The 20,681-nt window shown below is 40.1% G+C and overlaps 1 protein-coding gene across 1 annotated transcript in view; it reads left to right on the top strand.

Moving 5' to 3' along the window:
* CSMD1 (CUB and Sushi multiple domains 1) overlaps positions 1 to 20,681 on the top strand; it is a gene marked incomplete at its 5' end in the record, with an annotated part of 688,146 nt that overhangs the window by 356,573 nt on the left and 310,892 nt on the right. Inside the window, 2 exons of the mRNA XM_047855978.1 lie at positions 10,106 to 10,297; positions 10,764 to 10,890. Coding sequence (XP_047711934.1) covers positions 10,106 to 10,297; positions 10,764 to 10,890 — 319 coding nt within the window. The remainder of the gene's footprint in view (positions 1 to 10,105; positions 10,298 to 10,763; positions 10,891 to 20,681) is intronic.

The raw sequence follows: 20,681 nt of genomic DNA, 5'->3' as shown, positions 1-20,681 counted from the left end.
AGTCTGTCCTACTTAGGATCCTGTAGTTAACCATTCTCTAAGATTATTTTCAGGATTAAAAGGGATGTCCTGGACAGAACTGCCTAATGCATTGCATGGCACAGTATGTGTTCTGTAGGTACCCCGTACCATGCTCCCTTCCTTTTCATGATCACCTTTATGGAAATAAGCATCTGGAATCACTGCCCCGTCTATTTATTTTGTTCCTAAGTGGAAAGAGGACCATGAGATCCATGGGGGAAAACAATAAATTAACCACAACTTATAGTTCTCTATTAAAGTACAATAAAAAGTAAATGCATTGTTAATCATGATATTCCCATATGCAGATAATATGCAAATATAAACATCAAGTTTTAGACCATGGGAATTAATATTATATGCTAAAAATTCCACTATCAAGAAATGATGGTTTTAAAAATAACTCACTGATGTGTTCCTATTTTCCCGTTCCCCACTCTCCCCACCATTTTCATTTCACAGATCAAGACTTTCATAAGCAATATGGCAAAAAAAAAAATCTGAAAATTTTCTATCATTAAAAATAGTTACATAGTTTGGGTTGCCTGGGGGGCTCAGTCGATTAAGAGTACAACTTCAGCTCAGGTCATGATCTCACACTTCGTGGGTTTGAGCCCCGTGTCGGGCTCTGTGCTGACAGCTCAGAGCCTGGATCCTGCTTCAGATTCTGTGCCTCCCTCTTTCCCTGCCCCTCCCCTGCTCACGGTCTGTCTCTCTCTCAAAAATGAAGATTAAAAAAAAATTTTTTTAAGATAATTACGTAATTGAATTATGTAGGAATGCTCAAGTTTCTTAAAACATTGCTGAAACTGTGTCTTGGGGTTTAAAAACATGCAATTGTAATATGATCAAAATATATTTTAATTGTGGTATTTTTGATAAATATATTGGTAGAAGACTGACTTGCCACTTTGTCTTGGTTCTATATATTGATATTTATTTTCTCGAGCTAGTGAAATCTGTGTTCAATCTAGCTTTAACTTCTTCCCTGTTTTGATATCAAATTATTTAAGTGTGAATTGTTAGCGTTTTCATTCCTTCTGAACTTCGTATTTGGCCATGAAGATTCTTCAGGACTGCAACTCCCACAGCTAAATTTTAAGGAAATCAACAGTAGTTAATCAGATTCTTGGAATAGTCAAGTTATTTTAAGCAATTAGTGAATTTCAGAATTTAAAATAAAAATATGCTTGAGGTTTTTTTTTAGGCATATTATTCCTAACTCCACCCCAACCCCACCGTGGAAAACAGTCTTTTTCAGAGAGGAAGTTACTTCTTAATCTGCAAATAAGAAATGTAAAAGCTACCATTCTATTAGGGAATATATTCTGAAAATAATCAAATTGCATTTTATGTAGTCAATTAAATGTGATATATGGTTGGTTGAACTTGTTTCATTGTACTTCTGGATATCCCTTCGTATAAATGTGTATATGTATGCATGTATGTTTGTTTTTACTCGTAAAACCGAAAGAAGCATCCACAATCAAGCATGGCGTGTTACTTGCGGTCACCTGTGTACCCCTTGGAAAGTACAGGTGGCTCATTTAGAAGCAGCCATATTTCATACTGTGTGGCTGCCTATAAATGGGTTGCCCTGTACTAGCATCCTGTTTTCCCAGAAGTCCTGACGAAGGACATAAGACTCCAGCTTGGTGAACTCTTCCAGCTGCCTCCTAGAATGTGTGTGCATTCTGTTCTTCTTAAGCACTTGGTGATGTAGTAGGAACACTTCCAATTAAACTGTCGGCCCTAAAGGGCAAGGCTCTGCCTGTATACTGAAATAGGATTTAGTATCTCGTGAAATATATTATAAATTAAGTGTTTAATATGTGTGTATTGAATGGATGTCCCATTAAAATGTAAGATGTTCACTGCTGTATATTATTTGTCTTTCTGTACAGATTGTGAGCTCCTGGTGAGCCAGGACTGAGATCAATTAATTTTGTATTTCCAGTACCTAGGAAATTATCTGAAGTACAGTAGACACTATAAAAAGATGTTAAAGAAATGATTTAATTAATGCCGTAGATTAGAGAAGGAGATTTTCCAGATATGTTTTCTCAATAAAATTATCTAAATCATCTTTTTTTTTTACTTTAATACCCATTAATATTAGGTCAAAAAAGGAAAAGATTATAGTAGGATATTATACTCCCAATGTATTTTATCAATCCAATGAAGTGTTACTAGACTAAGCTACTATATATAAATTACTAGCTTCATCATCACATAGAAATCATAACGAAAAGTACATTTTATGAAAACAGTATTAATAGCTTATATTTACAATTAAAGTACTCTTTTACTTCAACATTTTTGCTTAAAACTTAAATGTAGAGGACTTGGATAGTCTGAACGTACAGAATGGTGATGTCAGACAAATACTAATATTAACCACCTGACTAAGTTTAATTCTGTATGATAGGAGCGAAACTTATAAAAATTTAGAGAACTTCCTATTAAAACAAAAAACAAAAAAACAAAAAACAAAGCATTCCGAGGCAGCTGGTTAGCTCAGTTGGTTAGAGCATGGTGCTAATAATAAAAAAAAAAAAAAAAAAAATTCTGTGTTCCTCCTACTATTCTCTCCAATATAAAAAGTAGTGAACACCAGAAAACACAAAAGTAATCAGGAAAAGCAGAAAAGCGACAGAAAATAGAGATGGGGAGGGACAGCTGTTAGGGTTGTGGTGGTGTCATCCATGGCTTCCATATTTCTGTTGCTGATGTGCTCATGAAGGTCTGTTGCTATTCCTTATCGTGTCTGATTCCTCTATTGGACAGTAAGATCCATAAGCCTTTCTTGTTTCGTGCCCTAAATATCTTCAGAGCATGTTTATTTGTAGTTATTTGTAGAAGAAGGTGTTAATGAAAGGGTTTCTTTTCCTGGATCATACATTGGTTTGTTAGGAGATGACATCAGGACCTGACGTGATGTTTCTCTTCTCCCTCAAAACCCTCGTGCGAGCTCTCTTCTCTCCCTTGTGTCACCTCTCCATCACAGCCATCCCTCTGCTGCCTCTACTTGCATCTCGGGCTCCCCTTGCATGATGACACGTTTGCGTGTTTTGCACACACACGTGACTTTACCCCGTGCACTACCCTGTATCCCACTGCTGCAGCCGACCTCAGTGCTAGATAAACATCTTTTAATTGTTTCCTGTTTTATTCCCTCACTCCAGTCCGCACTCCATATTGCCACTGATTCTCTCTGAAATACAAATACCTACAAATATCTGTGTGTCACTTCCTTGTGCACACACCTGTTTGCCCACCAACATCGCACTGCAGGCTGACTCACTGTGCACTCCCCGCGGCTGCAGGATAGCCCTTCCCTGATTTTTACAGCAAAGCATCAGTGAGATGCTACCGGAAATTGGTCTCCATCCCAGGATACACCATGTTCTTCCAAACCTCCACATAATAATGAAGACTTTATCTGGAGAGTTCTCTTCTGGTTCTGTGACCGCCAATGTCTACTCTCCTTCTGGAACAGCTCAGTTTTATCTCTTCTGCAAAGTTGTGTCCCACCTTCCTCTTTCCTTCTGTGCCTCTCTCAACCTTCCCACAGACCTTTGCTGTAACAAGTATCATATCTTTTTTTTAAGTTTATATTTGAGAGAGAGAGAAAGCACAAGCAGGAGAGGGGCAGAGAGAGAGAGGGACAGAGGATCCAAAAAAAGCTCTGTGCTAACAGCAAAGAGCCCAGTGCGGGGCTCGAACTCACAAACCATGAGGTCATGACCTGAGCCAAAGTTAGATGCTTTACCGACTGAACCACCCATGTACCCCTCTTATTGTTTTTAAAATACTTTTTTTTTTTTTGCTGTGTAGGTAAGTAGACCATGGACAAGAGGGCCCTGTTCTGTTCACTTCTACTCACAGTAACTAACAAATTCCCTGCCTCATAGTCATAGTAAACATGTCTTAAAAATTCAGACAATGTGCTAATTATAAGTTCTTACCACAGTGTATGAGTTGCCACCGTCTTCACCAGTTGGATGCATTTAAAAACTAACACAGAGTAAAATGCCCTTGGCCCACCCTTTCCCTGCCCTGGTGTAGATGCTGACCCTGATGTGGCTGCCAAGTCTCCATCCTCAGTTGTAAATACTCTCAACAGGCATAAGCCGTGTGCAGTGGTAAACATCAGGGAGAAGGCGGACAGTGCAAAGTGTTTCACGAAGCCCTCCCGGAACTGGTATTAACACCTTGAATCACTGTATAAACTCCACGCGAGGTCAGAGTATATTCCACATTAATGGCTCATTTTGGGTCTATACAATATATTTAGAATTACAAAATATTTTAGGATTGACTGCAAGAATTCTTAGCTATGATTACCTTACTTTATGGTTTGTTAGTGACATATTTCGTGAAAACCAAGATGGTTCCAGAGAAGTAGCTACTTTGGCTATCTGATTTTCACTCCGGACTTCAGCGGGCTTTTTGATATCTCACTCTGGAGCTCAGGAGTTCATTTTTCTGTTCAAACGTTTTCACCATCCTGTTGAACACTGCTATTTGGGGGAAATTCTCAGTATCATCTCCCATAATGATGAAATAACATCAGTCATAAAATAATATTGGGGGAAAATAAACGATAAAAAAACTAGCTGATAGAAAAAAATCAGTTTGAAACCAAGAACAGTTGTAGGTAAAAACCAGCACTGATGTGTAATTTTGTAAATAATAACTTAAAACTCCAATGCAAGTACACATACTTCATCTAGAGTTTCATTCTTAAATAATGAGACTTGGGTTTAAGAGCAGGAATCCAAACATTTCAGGAAATTCTTCATCAGTGAACTTTACTTTTCAAGTGAAGCACCAAAATAACCTGAAACAGCACTCTGGTCTCAAGCAACGTTTCTTTCCAGATGACTGCAAATCCTTTTAACTCGATACACGAGCGATACCTTGCAATGTGACTAGTACCTACCTCTGAGCATCACATGAGCACACCTGAGCCAATGATTCTGGAGATTCACTTTGATATACAAGTGCTTTGGATGACAAGCATGTTTCCAGAACAAAATATGCTCACAAACTAACGTTTTACTGTACTTCTTTTTACTGAAAGCAGATGTGAAAGCCATGTCCCTTTCTGTGTGTTTGTGTGTTTTGTTTGTTTTGGTTTTTGGTTTTTTTGGGTTTTGCACATGGCAACCTTTTCTTAGATTACTAAGGAGATTTTTACCAAAAGGTACATTATTCAAATTGAAATAAGTGTCAGGCAAAGTTAAATGATGACAGGATTCTGTGAATATTTGAAGCTTTTTCAGTTGTTTGTAGGAGAAGGTATCAGATTTGTGAATGAGGAATATGCTTCTTTCTCAGTTGTGGTTCTCAAAGCTCGCCTACACGAGAAAGCACCTTCTCAAAAGCTGTTTAGACAGAGGCTGGGGAAATTCATGACTGCAGGCCTCATTCAGCCTGCAGGCACAGAATGGATCAGATCCAGGGCAAATTCTTGTCTCACACAAGTGCTTTATGGGGAAGATAAGAACTAGACCAGATACTTGAGAGTTAAGTGGAAGTCTCTTATAATGCTATTATTTTGTTAGATGCTCAAGATATATACCATTTAATCCTTAAAAAATATTAAGACTGGGTAAATACTGCAAAAGATGTGGAGAAGTCATTTCCATCTGCCTGATGTTTACAGCCTGTTTTCCCTGGAACATTTAGTCCAAAGCATCTTTGCTACTTATATGACCTCAGGAGAAATCACAGGAAATAGACACAAATGGAATTACTAAATAAATTCAGTACCAATCACAACTCTTAATAGATAATGTTTTGAAATAAATAACTGGCTTTAATCTTTTTTAAAGGTTCTGTGGCCTAAAAGAATATACAGAACCAGTATTTGCTACACTGATTTCATGCAGGCTGGTGGCTCCAAGACAGGAAGGGACATCTTCTCTATATTTTTAAAGTCGTCACCCTTTAGCAGTATTAAGATTGGTCATTATAAAGTGTTTCCGATTCAGATTAAAATGGAAATGTCTCTTCTTTGGAGGAGTATCTTTGAGATCTAAAGATAAATCTTAAAAATACTTTTTGAGGTAGTTTTGATTAACCACAGGAAATTTTTTTTTCCTGAAATAGTCATGGAATTCATCAGGGAGTTTTTTGCTGCCTCAGAATGTTGCTGTTAGACATCAGTACAACTTATGAGTTCACCGGTGTTTAAAAGCGGTGTTGAAATGTTTTCAGAGTCACAATGATGTTACAACTCCTTAACCACAAAGCAAGCCAAACTCAGTCGAAATGAATTCAGCAGTTTGTGGGAAGAGAGCAGAGCGGGGATGTGTTTCCGGTGCTTGTGGACGGACTGAGTCCAACAGTCCCAACAGCGAGGGAAATGTGGGGTTTCTGAGGATTTCTCCAGCCGTTTCAAGACATTGATCAATACCACTTTCAATGCTTTCTCCAGGAATAAAGTCTATGGGTCCACCTGTAACTGGAAATGAACTATTAAATCATGTGGGGCATTTTGTGTGAACAAAGCTCTCTTTGGTGGACTGAAAATTGGAAAACTGAATTCTGGAATGTCCAAATACTTTTCAACTGTCTGACAGGGAAGAGGAATGTATTTCCTATCATGACGTTGGATGGGCCTAGAGGCTTTGGGTGCTTAGTAATCGAGTGTAGGACTTTTTATACATAAGGAATTTCATGATGCCGTTGAAGACATAAGCAAACTTTTGAAAAACTACTAGAAGGCACCGTAAGAAAGCAAGTACCACAGGTACTGGAGATAGCAACTACCCTTTCAGAGACAACTTGACTCAACTGTGTGATAGGATGTGTTGTGTTGTTTTTTTTTAATTCAAGATTAAATGATAGAAAAAGCTGTCAAATCTTTCTCAAAAAAAAAAAAAATCAACCCAAAGAAGGCTTGGCAGACTTTTTTATTAGTACATCTTTAGTTGTTTTATTATTTGCCCTCTAATGTTCTTTTTTACGTTCCTCCAGAAAGGTTTTAACGCAAGTGGTTACTTGTAGAGGTTTGTCTGTAAAGCTGCAGACTAGAAGCTCGTGAGAAAGTGCACAAATCACACAGGAAGTTCAATGTCATTACTTTATCAGCACGGGCACACACCTCTGCCAAGGGAATCTTTTATAACAAAACAGTTCTCTGTCACCCAGAAGCAACTGGTCCTCATCATGGGAGGTCCTGGGCAAGCTTGACCATTTCCTCGTCCAGGCCTTAGTACTCCACAGCAGGTGCTTGTGTTTCAAAGCTTAGTTTAGAAGCGTTAGGTGAGGGGTCTGGGGGGGGCTCAGTCAGTTATGCGTCCGACTCTTGATTCTGGCTCAGGTCAGGATCTCACAGTTTCCTGAGTTCGAGCCCCACATTGAACTCTGTGCTGACAGCATGGAACCTGCTTGGGATTCTCTGTCTCTCCTTCCCTCTCTGTCCCTCGCCCGCTTGTGCTGTCTCTGTCTCTCTCAAAATAAATAAACTTAAAAAAAAAATCTAAGAAACATTAGATGGATCTGCCAACTTTTTCTCCCATTCCGAGTGCCATTAAAGCCTTCACCAAAAGCCAATAAACCATCTGGTCCTTTGTGTTGCTGACATCTGGCTTTAACAATCTGATTCTGGATTTTAAACATCTCCACTTTCAGAATATGTATTCACTCAACAATCATTATAAACTAAAAAGGAATCCCGATTTCTGGTGCTCCTTGAAAGGTCGGAGGCTCGTGTCCCGCCAGGTGTGAATTTCCACGGGACAGGAGGTCGTAACTGTCTCCCAGGGCCTGCTGTCCTGCACGGACTTTGCTCTTCGTTGATAATCCCTGCATGTCCTTGAGCATGTAGGCTGTCAACTCCTCGTATGGATTCCTTGGCTTACCCGGCGTCCTGGCACAAGGGTGTGGACGCTGGTGAAGACCCCTGGCTCTTGTTGATACCTGGCTTTTGTTTGTCTACTGAATATTTTCAATTTTATCTCCCGCTGGCATTTGATACTTAAATACCTAACTTGACTTCAAAGCAGTGGAACATCTGAGACGTTACCTGTTACGAGGAGCGGGGCCCTCCTTAGGCATGGCCGCACCTCCTTGCTGGTTCTGTCCTCAGTTCCTCACACCCTGCGGCCTTGCTTTAAAGCACTGCTCAGATCCCCGTGCTTCCAACCCAAGAACCACATAGAGCAACAACAACGAAGACTCCGGGTCCGTTTTCCCTTTTGTAGAAGGAGAAGCAAAGACTAATTGATGGGTAGAGCCTTTTGCGACACGTCTGTCCTGTGGTTGTCTGTCAGACGCGACTTCAGCAGGATACTGGCTTGCTTTCTCCCCGGTGTGTTGGCTGTCTGTGGTCAGATTAGAGTAGTCAAATATCTGCGTGAGCCCTGAGACCCTTCCCCTAAACGCCTGCCTCCCCTTTGTGGCAATTAAAATATCCCTTTGTTTTGCCCTGGAATTGATGTTCTCTTATGTTCTTTCCTTCTGGGCAACTGGAGTTAAAATTACAATAAAACCTTGGTTTGCCAGCATAATTCATTCCAGAAACACACTTGTCATCCAAGGCACTTGTAGATCAAAGCGAATCTCAAGAACCCTTGGCTCAGTTGGGATCACGTGACGTTCGACCGCACGTACTACTCGTATCGGAAGACATCGCTCGTGTATCAAGTTAAAATTTGTTAGAAATGTTTGCTCATCTTGCAGAAGACTCACAGAATGAGTTAGTCACAATCCAAGGTTTTTCAGTATTTGCATTTCTTAAATAGATCAGAGTTATTGTAAAGGCATAGTTAGTAATGACTAATACTTTATGGTGGACACTTTTAGGAAGAGAGTTAGCAACTTGAGTGTAAATGACCACATGTCATTTTCTCTCCCCTGTACAAAACTGCAGAACTCAAATCCTGATTATATAGAGATCATCAGGGTGGCATTATGTTGCGAATTTATGGATATATTGTCCTCCATGGAAACCATCTCAAATGCAAGTCTGGCAGGCCGATCTATCAAAAATCACAAATCCATCCTTCCTTCCTTCCTTCCTTCCTTCCTTCCTTCCTTCCCTCCCTCTCTCTCTCTCTCTCTCTCTCTCTCTCTCTCTCTCTTTCCCTCCCCCCCTTTTCTTTTCTTTTTTTATTTTCTTTCTTTTTTTCTGAAAGGAAGAAGTCAAAGTTAGGTGGAAGTTAATGTTAACAGACCATGTGGTACATCAAGTTCCCAGCTCTCCTTTTTAAAACAGTCAACATTTGCATCGGGATACAAGGGGAGAAATGTTAGTGGAAGACTGTCTCCACAGATGGCCATAATATATTGCCTCCCATAAAAGCAATATACAGCTCTCAGTACTGCAGAAGCTAAATCTTCATTTCTGTCATCTATTTCTTTGAGTTTAAGAGCTAAGTTTGGCGAAGTCATTATAGTGATTCATTTCTGGGATTTCCGTTGCACATGGAGTTAGCTGCCCAGAAGCCCCCCTAACTGTCTGCCACAGCAGTGTGGCAGGTGGAAATTCACAAGCCTGCCTTCTGTGAGTAGGAACAACTTTTCAGTTTCCCGTGACGCTTAAGCTCTTGCAGTTATAGAGAAAGATGGTGTGAAGGTGGGCGGGTCACGACTGTAGGTTACAGTCCGTGCTGGCAGTAAGGACCCTGAAGAGTGCCTTTCAGGCTCTGTGCCACACAGGCATGGCTGGTCCCTCCTTCTGGAGAGTTCGAGCTTGGCAGAAGGAATGTGGAAGTAGGCAAAGCTTACAGCTCCATGAGACAAGGCTCTAAGGCTTACTGGGGAATTCAGCATGCTGGCAGGCAACCTAGATTCGCAGACGAGAATTTGGAAGTCTTAGGAGAAGAGGCTCTCCGTATAGTTATGTAAACAGATAAGAACAAATAAAATTATCAAGCATCACGAGACGACACATGGTTACCAAATAAGTCCAGTCGAGACCCACTGTGTTTTTCCCTTTTTAAATTCACAGTCTTCTTTTTCTTTCCAAGCTCCGGGAGGCATTTGATAACCTACACCATCTCATCTTTATTTGATGCTAACCTACAGTCTACCGTTACTTCTACTCAATCTTTCCCCTCCTTTCTCATAGGTTTTGACCTAGTAAAATGTGAGGATCCAGGAATCCCTAACTATGGCTATAGGATCCGAGATGAAGGCCACTTCACTGACACTGTAGTTCTGTACAGCTGTAACCCAGGCTATGCCATGCATGGCAGCAACAGTCTGACCTGCCTGAGTGGCGACCGGAGAGTGTGGGACAAGCCCCTGCCTTCCTGTGTAGGTGAGTTGGGAAGTTGGCCTCCTCACTACACAAAAGCATACCTGAGAGCAGGAGCCCCACGGTGCTTCGGAAGAGGGCAGGGTTCTTCCGCTCTCTCTGCAGTGTAGGTTTTTATGTATTTCCAAGATATGCATGTCTTTTTGTAGTTTCTTGTTTTCTGTAGGAAAGGACGATTTCCTGGTACTGTTTTACTGAGGCTGTCTGCACAGAATTACTATTGGAATTATAACTCAAGTGTTTCATTGTTTTATACTCTCGACTTTAATTACGTAGCAGATAATGTCTTTCCGTCAGGATGATGCTTGGGAATAAGTAAAGGAAACAAATGATGGAGACGGACGAATGTGATTTTGTTTGGTTGTGTGTATAATGTGGACCTGATGGTTTGGGTGGTTGTTATTAAAAGAGCTGTATGGAAATCCGTGGGCCTGGAGTGAATCCCCTCCTGTTTCCCTGTCTCTCGCAGCGGAGTGTGGTGGTCATATCCATGCTGCCACGTCAGGGCGCATCCTGTCTCCCGGCTACCCTGCTCCCTATGACAACAACCTGCATTGTACCTGGACCATCGAGGCCGACCCAGGAAAGACCATCAGGTACCTGTTGTACTTTGGTTTCCGCGATGCAGTTTTAGAATACGGTCGTGTCTTCTGTATTTGTAGTGGAGATAATAGTACATCTGTTATTATCCATGACTAGATTTAAGTTTGTGAGTCAAAGTAAAACATGTAATGGTGCGCATACAGTTTTGGTTGGCTCACACGCTTACTTTGGTGTTCCTTTAAGAACTTGTGTTAAGCCATCTATAAAGAAGAGAAAAAGGAAGTAAAGGTATCAGTTAGCTTTTGCCGCATAACAAACTGGCCACCAAAGTTTAGTTGCATAAGACAGTGATTTATCTGCCCTTGACCTTGTGGGTTGCCTGGGCAGTCCTGGGCTGGGCACATTTGGCAGGGTGGTCCAGGATAGTGTCACTCAGGTGTGCACATCTCAGCTGGACGTGTCGGAAGGCTGGGGCCTCTCGATACCAGACTGCTGTTTCTTCAGTAAACTAATCACGATGGAACTTTCCCGGCAGCAAGAGAGGGCACACTTTTCAAACTTCGCCTTGCGTTACATTTGCTAACATGCCATTTGTCAAAGCAAAGCTCATGAGCAAGATAAAGTTTGAAGAAATACACTCCAGCCCTTAACGGAAAGAAAAGCAAAGTCATATTGAAAAGGGGCTTGCATACAGGGTTGGGGAGAATATGTGGTCATTTGCCATATACCGAAGTTAAGTTTGAGGTAAACCAGGAAAGCATTTCAATCTAAAGTTACACATAGAAATGAAAATATTTACAAATCACTGAAAATTGGGGGACCTGGGTGTCTCAGATGGTTAAGCTCAACTCTTGATCTTGGCTCAGGTTTTGGTCTCAGCGTTGTGAGTCGAGTCCCATGTTTGGCTCTGCACTACACATGGAGCCTACTTAAAAAAAATCACAGAAAATTGTGCAAACATTTTAAAAGAAAATACTCTATTTTAATTGATGGGTCTTGGTTATTATGGTAATCTTTTTATACGGATAAGTAAACCAACAAAAAGTAGTCTTTGCAAAGCAAGTTTTCCATGTTCTGGTCAGAAGGCCATGTCAAAAACCACAGCACGTAAATCAAAAAGTAATTTCAAAATAAGTTGTTTCTTGATCACAGTTCTCATGAACAAGAAGAGAACACAGTCCTTTGCAGTGCTTTGTAGAATCATTTTACTGTGTGTTCATTTATTTTTTTCCCTTTCATTGTAATTCTTCTGAAATCTCTGTACACAATTTACTGTCTAAAAATTCTGCCCCACCCTGGGGCGCCTGGGTGGCTCCGTGAGTTAAACATCCGACTCTTGGTTTCAACTCGAGTCACGATTTCACGGTTTCGTGGGTTCAAGCCCCGTTTCGGGCTCCTCTGTGCTGACAGTGCAGAGCCTGCTTGGAATTCTCTGTCTCCTTTCTCTGCCCCTCCCCAACTCTCACTGTCTCTGTCTCTCTCAAAATAAATAAAGTTAACAAAAATTAAAAAAAAAAAAAGATGAACAATTCTGCCCCACCCTTAACAGTCCTAATCCACAGACGTCCAGTCCGTTCACTGCCTTGTGCACCAGGAAGACCACGAGAGACTGAGTGGCCAATTCAGCTCCTTCTTCAAATATATGAAGTTGAATCAAGTGGGAGATCAAACACAGAAACTTCTTTATGGGGCAAGTGAATGGGCAGAAGCATTCATAAAGCACTGATTTTTTTTGTCCTTATTCGTAAAAGGCACCCTAGCAGACTTAGTACTGTATGTAAAACAGACATAGACCCATCATGCTGCAATTTTATAACTTAGTGACAGTAAACGGGAATGAAAGCCGAGGGGAGATGCATATTGTATCCTGTGATGCTCTGTTCCCTTCATCGGACATCCATCCTCTGAAACCCACAGCTCTCTTTCACACTGTGACACGAACATCTTGCCGTCTTTTTAGAAAATAATTTTTGAAGTTTATTTATTTTGAGAGAGAGAGAGAGTGAGAGTGGTGGACGGGCAGAAAGAGAAGGAAGGAGAGAGAAAGGACATGAGAGAGAACCCCAAGCAGGCTAGCTGCTGTCAGTGCAGAGCCAGATGTGGGGCTCGATCTCAGGAACTGTGAGATCATGACCTGAGCCGAAACCAAGAGTCGGATGCTTAACCGACTGAGCCACCCAGGCGCCCCGAATATCTTGCCATCTTAAACTAACATGGCACAGACTATTACCACTTTCAAAGCCCAACAAAAATTAATTCTCATTACTTAAGAGGAGCAAGAGAAGGCATGTCAATCACATATATAATGCAAGATGTCAGTTTATAATAAATGATGTAAAAATTGTGACCTTGATTAAGATAAATGGTTAATTAGATAATTATTGACCCACTGTGACGAAAATAAGATATATTAGAGTAACAATGTAAGAATCTGTAATCTTTATGGAAATCAATGCACTTTTCCACTGAACTAAATAAAACTAAATATTATTTCTTAACCTTTAACTCCTGAATGCTTGACCTGAGTATTATAAAAGCCATTATACTAGTTTTTATTTTGAAAAATTCTAAGGATATTTTATGATTCCCAAAATAACTTGATGTAAACAGGATATATTTTCTTTTAGGGAGATTTCAAATTTCTGTATCTCTTACAAGTTCCTTTGTGATTTGTTTCCTAAGAATTAAAATAAGCATTGTTCTCCTAAATGCAAACCAGGGGATGAATTCATTCTTGGCAGGTGAATCTAATACTTCATTAACATTTTAATAAGAAAAGAGAAAAGAAAGTAATAAAGAATGAGTTGAGGTAATAACAACTGTAGAACTTTTATATCATGGTCTGGGCTCTGATGTTTAACCATTTAGGATTCTAGGAAAAAAAAGACATTGAATACACTAATTTGTTGTTCTGGGGATGTTGTCCTTCTCTTCCATGTCTTTCAAATATGAGAGTTTAGCAAATTTGTAAACAGATCTTTTTGATTTAAGCCATAAAGTCCTTCCTAATAAGGAAATCAAGAAGGAAGCATCAGTATTTATAATTAATTTACTCAGTCAATGTTCAGCTTCGTCTCAAGATGTTTCTGGTGATTCCTCTTCGTTAAGAAAATACATTGGTTTTGGTGTGGCACTTTGGAAAGCAAACATAATTAAAAGTACATGATGTACAATTTTAGGCTTTAAATGGTACTAATACTCAGAAAGATAGGGTCCAGTTTTAGCTTTGATATTTGTTGGCTAGTGTCTAAGCCTTGTTATTCCACTGGTAACTTAGCCAGTATTAACTGAACTGTTTGTTTGATAATGAAGAATACATCAGTCATATAAACATGAGTTCAGGGATTAATTTAAGTATTTAAAAAATTCTTCATATAAATGGAATTCATTATTATACATTCAGACTCTGATTTATTTAATGTAAATGTTTTTACTCTCAAAGAATGAATAAACAACAGGATCCCAGAAATTATTTAAAAAATGGTTTCAACACACTTCAGGGCCAATTATTGTTGGCCCCATTTTGATTTCACTGAAGCCCCGAGCAATTTCTGATTGCCTATTGCATAGCTTTTTGCTCAAGGCAATAGATGACCCCTGAATGGTTATTGTTATAGGGCACCTGGGTCTGGAAGAGGTTTGTAATTTTAACATATATTCTATAAAGCAGTTACCTGAGCTGAATTTAATTAAAAGTCTAATCACAAGACATTGTAGTACATGTAGCCACATTTAGTGTTCCATGTAAACATTTCTCCAAGAGACTCTGTGTATATTGCTGAACACAGCTGTAATTTATATAATAAAGATAACAGCACTATAAACATCTTCAGCAAGCAGCATCGAAGGCCACATTTTACATAAAGACGTGTATATTGTTCGTTGGTATTAATTGCCTTTCTGCAAGTGTAATTGTCTGGAAAACTCACTTGGAAGGTATTTCTGTGCCTAGTCGTTCTCAGGAAATTACATTGGGAGGTATGGTTAAGGGGAATTCTTTTGGAGAAGCTCGGGCAGGATTAGAAACATCAGAGGCATATCAAAAATTTACCACGATTGTCAAAACTGTCCCTATCCAGATTTTACAGAAAGTGAAATATGGGTTGCTGGACCTCAGCTCAACCTGATGTGCCCTGGACTTGTTTCTTGGCTATCCCGTGTGATAGAGTACAGTGAGGTCTGGCTTGGAATTGTAGGGATATTTTAATTTATTTTTGACCAGACTTCAAAATCCCCATAAGCAATAGAGTCAAGAGGAAAGTGGTGGGCCAGTGACCTCCACTCATGAGACAAGTCTGTCCGGTCTCAATGTTGAGCCTTAGCCAATGTGCCGGGAACCTGAGTTGGAAGCCTTTTGAGGACCTCACAGCTGAGCACGGGGCCAGGAATCAACACATCTGAGGTTTCTCCTTTCCTATTTAGACCACAGATTATACTTATCTGTTGTAGACAGTGTGAGGAATTCGCCAGCCACGAGAACTTCAGCCATCAAAAGGAGGAAAGAGACCATTAGCACTGACAAGTCCGCCGTGTCTTGGCTGGCTTCCAGTCCTTAGCCTGGAGCCACGGGGACAGCCGCGGGGTTTAGCGTACCTCCCCAGCCACTGAGGAGCCAGGAAGAGAGAGGCGGGAGGGCTGCGGCACTCCTCACTTTGCGGGATCCTCACAAGCGCAGTTTCGGTTATTACTTCTTTATTTAACAGCCCTCCTCCAACCATGCGGCCGGAATCTCCGCAGAAACTTGTGGACGGGCTGAACAGTTGCATAAAGAACAGACTTCCATTTTCACTGTTCAATCCCCATGTCACTACACAAATAATGGAGGCACACGGCCGTCGCTGAGTGACCGTGTCTTCTTTCCAAGTCCTCGAGTAGTTGAGCATGTGCATCTGCTACCAAGTTCATGCACAGGGCATGTTGCGTTGCTGCCTCGTTTCCTCGATAAACCCACTTGACGTTCTGCATGGACATCATGAAAAAGGGCATTGGCCAACAAAGACAAAAGTACAGAAAAAAATGAAAAGTGGTAACATGCGAAGTGAAATTGGAATCGAAGCTAGATGGAGATATAGGAGAAGTAGTGGGCAGTGGAAACATGGGCATTACCCTGTTTCGTAGACACCGAGACCCCCGCAGATGTACTCCAAATACATCAACTTCTGTCATTGCTGTTATCATTCCCCCTGGTCCTGTTTCTACTTCTGCATCCCCTAGTTCTGTTAACATCCACCTTCCTCCAAGTGGTTGGGGATTTTAATTATCAGGATTATCTTCTGCTCTTCCTTATTTCTCCTTCCTCAGTCTCCAGCATTTCCCCAAAAAGGAAGTCCAAGATGTTGGTCTACGTCTCACAGCATTCCTTTGGTAATTACATTAAATTTCCTCATTATAAGCACTTAGAAAAAACTCAGTGCAGATGCACCAAAGCCTTGTCAGTTCTCCGTTTGTTCATCTTCCTTTCTTCTTATCTTACTCTTCCAGTTCCTTACTTAACATGCTCATTACCTTCCTTATTTTAATCTTCTCCCAGCTGACCTTTCAAATCCGTGCTCTCCCCTCCCCAGTCTCTGCAACACTCCCATCGCTCATCAGCAAGCATAAGCTCCTTAACAAGAGCTGTAATACCGCCTTTGATTTGGCTTACTGTGCCTTCACAAATTTGTCTCCAACTACGAATAGATGTGTTAGTCCCTAATCCCAGCTGTGCTACACCAGCTCTGTCTCTTGACCTCTGTTCTCCCCAATTATTCCTTCTTGCCTCGTCTCCAGATTCTTCCCATCTGTTAGGACCCAGTTGAAATGTCAACTCCTCAACAAAAATTTCGTTCTTATTATCCCATCTAAAAATAACCCATTTTCTTCTTTGAATTCAGCATTTCGATCCTACAGCTACCATCATCTGAGCGTCTATCTGCGTGAATGTCATAAGCATGTATCCACGGACGGAAGGCAAAACTCTTCGTACCCTAAGCTTCCCTCCTGCCCACACTCACACGATCCTCACATCTCACTAATGCCGTGACTGAAGCTCCCAGGTAGTACTCACGCACCCACCGTGGCCACCACTCTCCTGTTCAGACCCTTTTCATTCCTGAGACCTGTTAACTGACCATCCTGGGAGGGCTTTCTCTAGTCCATTGTTCCCATGCTAGGGAAGGTGTTTTATTTTCTTTATTAAAAACATTGGTTTAATATGACCAAAAATGAAGGCATATATAGACATTTTGAAAAATGTTAAAAAAAAAAAAAGACACACATTATACCTCTAGCAGACACGATTATGAGCATGTTGACGTGTCTTACATGCATGTTACGTGTACCTGTGTCTATTCGGCAGTGTGAGTGGCTGTGGTTAAATATTGTCTCTTGTTAGTAATTATGTTATTTCTAATTTTTGATATTATACATAATCATATGGAAAATAGTATTGCAAGTAAACTTTTGCTTATATTTATAATTAATACCTTAGAATACATTTCTAGGAAAATCTTTGTTGGGTCAAATTGTGGAAACATTTTTACATGCCTTTTTGTTTTGTGTTGTTTTGTTTCTTGAGAGAAGGCTTGTGAGCTGGGGAGGAGCAGAGAGAGGGGGAGAGAGTGAATCTTAAGTAGGCTCCACTCCCAGCCCAGAGCCCCATGTGGGGTTCAGCTCCATTTCACAACCATGAGATTATGACCCGAGCCAAAGTCGGGAATCAGGCACTCAACCAGCTGAGCCACTCAGGCACCCCCACATTTTTATAGGTCTTAATACAAATATTTCTAGAAAGCAAAAATGATCATTTCACTTTCTCACTTCAGAAAATGATTTTTGGTCTGCTTATTATGTGCAGAATAAATTCAAGCTCACTGGCATGCAATTCAAAGTATCTATTTTCACTTATTTTTGAAACACTGGAAAAGTGTTGCAGAAAAATCAAAAGGCTGAAAAGTAGTTGGCTGTCTTCCTCGATGTGAAAGATGACTACTGAAAAATTGTTACGTATTTCTAGAATTTCACTATGCAAACACGAATCTATACACTTTTATTTATTCATTTATCTATTTATTGAATTACTTTTACACAAATAGTATCACGCCATAATTTTATTCTGAGCATTTTCTTCTCCGTTAATAAACATAGTCAGCGCTTTAGGTCCTTTCTCACAATTCCACCTCATCCCGTCTAGGCACCGCGTAACAGTCCGTTGCCTGATTGTACCATCGTTTACTTAAACCATACCCTGTCGGGACACGTGGGTTGTTTTTGGTTTGTCACTGTGATCAGCCATGCTGTGTATGCACATTTACGTTTTTAGGGCCGTTATGAAATTGCTTTTAAAAAGAACAGTTATGGCCTCCACCAGTGTATGAAAAGGGAGGGTCTCCACAATTTCACTGAAACCAAATAAAGTCTTTTAATCTTTGTCAGTCTGGTGGGAAGAGAAACTGTCTCTACAACATTTTCTTTCTTATGTTTATTTGTTGCTTTTATTTTTTGACGTTTTTGACATCTTTTTGTATTTGTTTACTAATTTTGTCCCTTTGCTTGTACTTGAATTCCCTTCTTTTTTTTCTGTCTTACAAGACCCCTCCTAGACATCTTGAGGCAGAACTGGACACATGCCCCTCTGTATCGACCTGAAGCTTTATGCATATCTGTTGGAGCTTGTGATGTGGCCTTGTAGTGTGTATGGTTTTTGTTTCCTCACGGGCCTGTGTCTGAAAGGAATGGGAGCTTTAGGATGATACTCTATTTTCTTTCATTTTTAAATGTTCCCTACGTAGTTGTATAGTGTCTGGCGTATTGACATTTCATATTTCTTTTATTTTAAATGGCTGTTAAGTTTTTGTGTTTACATTTTGTTTTATCGTGTTTTTTTGTCAGTCACGAGACAGTTTTCAAATTGGCACAACTCACAGCACCAAGCTGCATGGTTGTTTGCGTGTGTGTGGAAGCTTCTCACGAACATGTAACATGTACGCCTGAACCTGCACCAACTGTCAGTCAGTATGTGGCTTGTTCATGAAATAACCCCCCATGTAATCAGCAGCCAGATAAGAAACCAGAAATACAGGATCATCAAGATACAACATGTGCCCTTTGAGCTCCATTTGAATCACTCATTCGCAAGGCTAATCACTATCCTGCTTTAAGATGAGCTTTGCCTAATTGGAACAATATATAAAGTGGAATTATACAGTGCGATTGGTGTTACATCTTCATTTCTGCAACCTTTCCCTCCCACTGATAAAGCTAGATTATTCCATTGCATGGATATACCATTATTTATTTATTCGTTCTGGGTATTGATGGATGTGTGGATTGTTTTTATCTGGTGTGAGGTACCATATTGAATATGCCTTCATGTATTATTTGGTGAATACACATATGTTTTTCTCTTGGATGCATAGCTAAGCACTAGAATTTCTGAGTAGTGGTGAGTCCTGCGCTCAGCCTTGGTAGATTCTGCCAAATGATCTCCCTAAGTGATCATATCCCTGTCTTTACTCCCATCACCACTTAGTTAAGATTTCCAGGTTTCCACCTTCCAAATACACTTGGCATTGACTGTCGTTTTCTTTCTTTCTCTTTTTCCTTTTCTTTCTTTCTTTCTTTCTTTCTTTCTTTCTTTCTTTCTTTTGTTCTTTCTTTCCTTTCTCTCTCTCTCTCTCTCTCTTTCTTTCTTTCTTTCTCATTCATTCATTCATTTTGACATAGAGACAGTGTGAGTGGGGGGAGGGGCATAGTAAAAGGGACAGAGAGAGTCCCAAGAAGGCTCTGTGCTGTTGGTGCAGAGCCCAACGTGGGGCTCCAACTCACAAACCGTGAGATCATGACCAAGGCCAAAACCAAGAGTCAGACGATTAACCAACTGAGCCACCTAGGCACCCCTCTTTTTTTTTTTAATTTATTTATTTAGTTTGAAAGAGAGAGAAAGAGTGAGAGAGCACATGAGCAGGGTAGGGACAGAGAGAGAGAATCCCAAGCAGGCTCTGTGCTGTCAGCCCAAAGCTAGATGTGGGGCTTGATCTCATGAACTGTGAGATCATGACCTGAGCCAAAATCAAGAGTTGGACACTTAACCAACTGAGCCACCCAGGCGCCCTGACTTTTTCATTTTAGCTATGCCAGTGAGTGTGTAGTAGTTTAAATTTGCATTTTCCTGATGATTCATCAAGGACAACATGCTTTTATAAATGTTTATTTTTATAAACATCAAATTTTTATGTTTATTGGCCTTTTGAATATCCTCTTTTTATAAACTGCCAGTTGAAGTCTTTTGCCCATTTTTTTTTTGTGTACCAGAATGCCTGTCTTTTACTTTTCGATGTGTATATAGTTTATATATATATTAAATGCAATATGTTGTTAATTATATGTTTAACAATTGCTCTAATATTCTTCAGTCTTTTAATCTCATAAGAATGTCTTTTGATAAATATGGATTTAATATCAATGAGTCAAATTTATTTTGACTCCTTTTTCTTTTATGGTTAGTGGTTTTCTTACCATTATTTAAATTGTGTTACATCAAATTGTTTTTTTTAGAGTTATTAATATTTAGGGGTCCAGATCAGGAAGTCCTGCCTTCCCAAAGTTATATAAATATTATGTTGAGTTTTCTTGCAGAAGACTTATTTTACCTGCACATTTGTATCTCCATTTCATCTGGAATTGATTTTTGTGTACAGTGTGAGGAATATTCAGGTATTTTGTTGTTTTTGCTGTTCTCATTAGTGAAAATCAATTGGCCATTTGTTGAAGTCAGTCTTTCTTCATTGAAGTATATAATGCGATCTTTATCATACACCAGGCCATCATAGACATGTGGGTCTGTTTCCAAACTTTATTGCATCCC

This window comes from Prionailurus viverrinus, chromosome B1, assembly GCF_022837055.1.
Source record: "Prionailurus viverrinus isolate Anna chromosome B1, UM_Priviv_1.0, whole genome shotgun sequence".
Taxonomy (NCBI): Eukaryota; Metazoa; Chordata; class Mammalia; order Carnivora; family Felidae; genus Prionailurus; species Prionailurus viverrinus.
This window is presented reverse-complemented; position numbering and strand designations above follow the sequence as displayed.